General features: G+C 59.1%; 1 protein-coding gene across 1 annotated transcript; it reads right to left on the bottom strand.

Moving 5' to 3' along the window:
- Positions 1-219: 219 nt before the first annotated feature.
- HTR5A (5-hydroxytryptamine receptor 5A) lies at positions 220-2,104 on the bottom strand. The gene is made up of 2 exons (XM_032183371.1): positions 1,406-2,104; positions 220-552 (listed from the first exon to the last, which is right to left on the bottom strand). Exons 1-2 carry the CDS (start codon positions 2,102-2,104, stop codon positions 220-222), a joined length of 1,032 nt encoding a protein of 343 aa, XP_032039262.1.
- Positions 2,105-3,204: the final 1,100 nt, after the last annotated feature.

Genomic DNA, 3,204 nt, shown 5'->3' with positions numbered 1-3,204 from the left:
TCGCTGCTGGCCGGAGAAACCCTCACATGCTGTTTCAAGAAAAATAGCAACTGCCTTAGAAGCTGGGATAGAGTCTGCGTAGGAACAGGGACATACGACCCATGGGGATGCATCTTTAGCATCACCTCAGTATCTGTGGCTTTCAAATCCCTGGAGTTTGGTTGGTTTCACCGAGAGCTGAGAACGGCCCCCTGGGGCAGCGGGAAAGCTTTCTCTCGCTCAGTGCTGTCTAAAGAACAGGTTCCTGAAGGCATTGTTGTAGTTTTTGTTGAAAGCAGTGTAGATGAGTGGATTAAAAAAGGAATTCGAATAGCCTAGCCATAGAAAAATACTCTTCCAAATGGGCGGGATGTCGCAGGAGCAGAGCGGGTTGATGAGCTCCGTGATGAAGAAGGGGATCCAGCAGAGCACGAAGACCCCGATAAGGATGCCCACCATGAGGGCAGCTTTCCTTTCCTTCTGCTCTCTCCATGTGTCTCCGTCCGTCTGGAACGTAACAGTGGCATGCCGGACAGTGAAGACCATCTGTGGCTGCTGGGCGGCTTCCTTCACCTGCCAAACACAAACACAAGTTGAGCCATATGTGCCTCGGGCAGCCGATCCCACACAGCGGGTAGGCAACCAGACTGTGCAAGCGACGGCCAGCACTCCCGGGGCAATGCGGGCCATCTACGTCACGGTGTGACCCTCTTCTGGGCAACGCAGACCCAAAACCAAAGGCCCAGGTGAAATACGTGCAACATCACACAAAGATTTCTCTCCCCTTTAGGATCAGATCAGTAAAACAGGCGCACACCCACACACCACGCACGCAAGTCCCTTTCTTACTCTGAATGCATTGAGTTTAAGAGTCCTTAACAGGAGAGGCAAGACAATTAAAACAGATTTCCTTCTTTCCCCCAAGAAATCTTCACAGTGCACAGTGACCGTGCTTGGGATGAACTGGCACAACCCAGGCAGGATTTGCAAGGGTGCTTTGTGTGTGTCTTCTTTGTGGGTAGATTCACAACCTCCCCAACCCTACAGCTGCACTCACATCCCTGCACACCTCACCAAGGGGAGAACGGTGACCCCTTGCTCTCGCTCATGAGCACCAATCCCTCATTTTGTGGGAGCACCTCTGTGGGTCGCCGCGCACCCATGTGCAGCCAAGGCTCTCCATATGGCCCAAAGTTGCTTTGACCACTCCTTGCATGCTCCCAGCTGGGAATGCGGGAGTCAGAAGCCTGGGCTTGCAAGCTCTGAAGTCAACTTTCCCTTGAAAGCCTTCAGGCTTCACTGGGCTTTGGAGGGATGCTGTTTGCTTGCCAACTTGAGGTGTAAGTTTTCCCCACTGCTGCAGGGTCTCGGCAGCTCAGCTGCTCCCAGAAGTTCCCCAAAGCAAAGAGCAAGCACGGTGACCTACCTCTAGGGCTCCGGGTGTAACGGGGGTGATGGAGTTGTTCTTCCTGGACCCGATGCGAAACTTGGCTGCCTTGTAGATCTTCCAGTACACAAAAAGCACCACGCACAGGGGCAGGTAGAAGGCGCCAAATGTGGAGAAGATGGTGTAGGAGGGCTCCTGGCTGACCTGGCACTCCTCGCTGTCCTCCGAATAAGTCTCTCCCCAGCCGAAGAGCAGCGGGGCCAAGGAGATGAAGGCGGAGAGCACCCAGGTGAGGGCAATCATGATGTTGGAGATGCGGCGCCGGGTGCGCAGCGTGTACTCCAGGTGGCGAGTGATGGACCAGTAGCGGTCCAGGGCGATGGCCGTGACGTTCCAGATGCTGGCGGTGCAGCACAGGACGTCGAAGGAGATCCACACCTGACACAAGGAGCGGCCCAGCCGCCACCGCCGCCCGGACAACTCGTGCACCAGGCTGAGGGGCATGACGAGGGCCGCCACCATCACGTCGGAGATGGCCATGGAGGCCACCAGGTTGTGGGGCACCCGGTGAAACGTGCGCACCCGCAGGATGGTGGCCAGCACCAACCCGTTCCAGAGGAAAGTGGCCACCACCAGCATGGCCAGGAGGGTGAGGACCAACACGCTGAAGACGGAGAGCTGCGTCCTGCCGCCATCCGCACCAGCGGGCGATGCGCTCCGGTTGCCAGCATCGTGCATCGCGGCGGCAGCAGCGAAACAACTGGCGTTGAGCACCCTCTCCATAGCGGTCCCGGCGCTGGGATCCTTGTTACTACCGCGGGCGCGGATCCCCGGGGACCGCCCGCTCCGCGGGGCTCCCCACCGGAGTCTTCATCCCCGGGGAGGAAGAACCCGGCGGCGGCGACCAAGCACCGGCGATATCCCCCGGCCCTCTCCGTCCTCGGCGGCGGCGGGAGGAGGCTCCGCGGGTGCGGGGAGCTGCGCGGCTCCCCCCGGCGCTCCGGCGGGGCGGCGCGGAGCGGAGCGGGGCGGCGCTGGAGGCAGCCAAGGGGCGGCGGCGGCGGAGCCCGTGCGGAGGAGCTGCTGCCCCTACCGAGGGGCCGGGGCAGGTGAGTCGTCCCCCCCCCCCCTCGCCTCCTTGCGCGGGTGCGGAGCGTTTTGGTGCTTAGTCATTTCGGGGAAAAAGGTTTTTTGATTTTTTTATTTTTTTTTAATTTATATCCCGCTTGGAACAGGAGAGGAGAGGGGAGATGCGCCGTGCCCGGCTTTGTCCCCGCTGGGGATGCCGGGGGTGGGATTGGCCCCCTGTAGGGTGGAAGAAGGGCACAAAGTTAGCATCCGTGCAGAATTGGACCTGGGGGCTTCTCGGGGGGTAGGAGGATGTGGCGGCTCGCCTGGGCTTGCAGCTAGCGAGCCGGCTGGCGACCCTGCTTTATTTGGGGTGGGGGGAACGTGGAGGGGGATTATTTCTCGGAGAACTTCTGCTCTGACATTTCCCAACTTGTGAGCGATCGGCAGGCCCTTCATTAGCAACAATCTCTCTTTTCTATATTGTTAGGAAGTGCCGTTTGAGCATTTCACCTTTTTTTTTTTTTCTCGTGCTGAATGTGATGAGATTCAGGGCCTCATAGTGGAAGGCAGGATTTAAGCCCACCGAGCGCAGCTTTCCCGGCACTCTAGCTCCATGCAGGGATGCCAGCCAGCTCCTGCCTGCCAGCCTGGGGTTGCATTCAGGTAGGGCTGTGCCTCCTCCTTCTCTGGAAGGTCCCAGGGTAAGGGGTCCGGAGAGGTTTGGGGCAGGAGCTGGCTGTCCCCGGGAGCAGGCACGTGGCAGGGAC

Source organism: Aythya fuligula, chromosome 2 (genome assembly GCF_009819795.1).
Source record: "Aythya fuligula isolate bAytFul2 chromosome 2, bAytFul2.pri, whole genome shotgun sequence".
Taxonomy (NCBI): domain Eukaryota; kingdom Metazoa; phylum Chordata; class Aves; order Anseriformes; family Anatidae; genus Aythya; species Aythya fuligula.
Note: the sequence above shows the minus strand (reverse complement) of the source record. Positions and strands in the feature narration are given on the sequence as shown.

Bases quoted from the DNA above. Each gene is read 5' to 3' on its own strand.
- HTR5A (XM_032183371.1), bottom strand. From the start codon at position 2,104: ATGCACGATGCTGGCAACCGGAGCGCATCGCCCGCTGGTGCGGATGGC. The intron at 553-1,405 runs GTAGGTCACCGT...TGTGTTTGGCAG, and splicing joins TTACACCCGGAGCCCTAGAG to GTGAAGGAAGCCGCCCAGCA.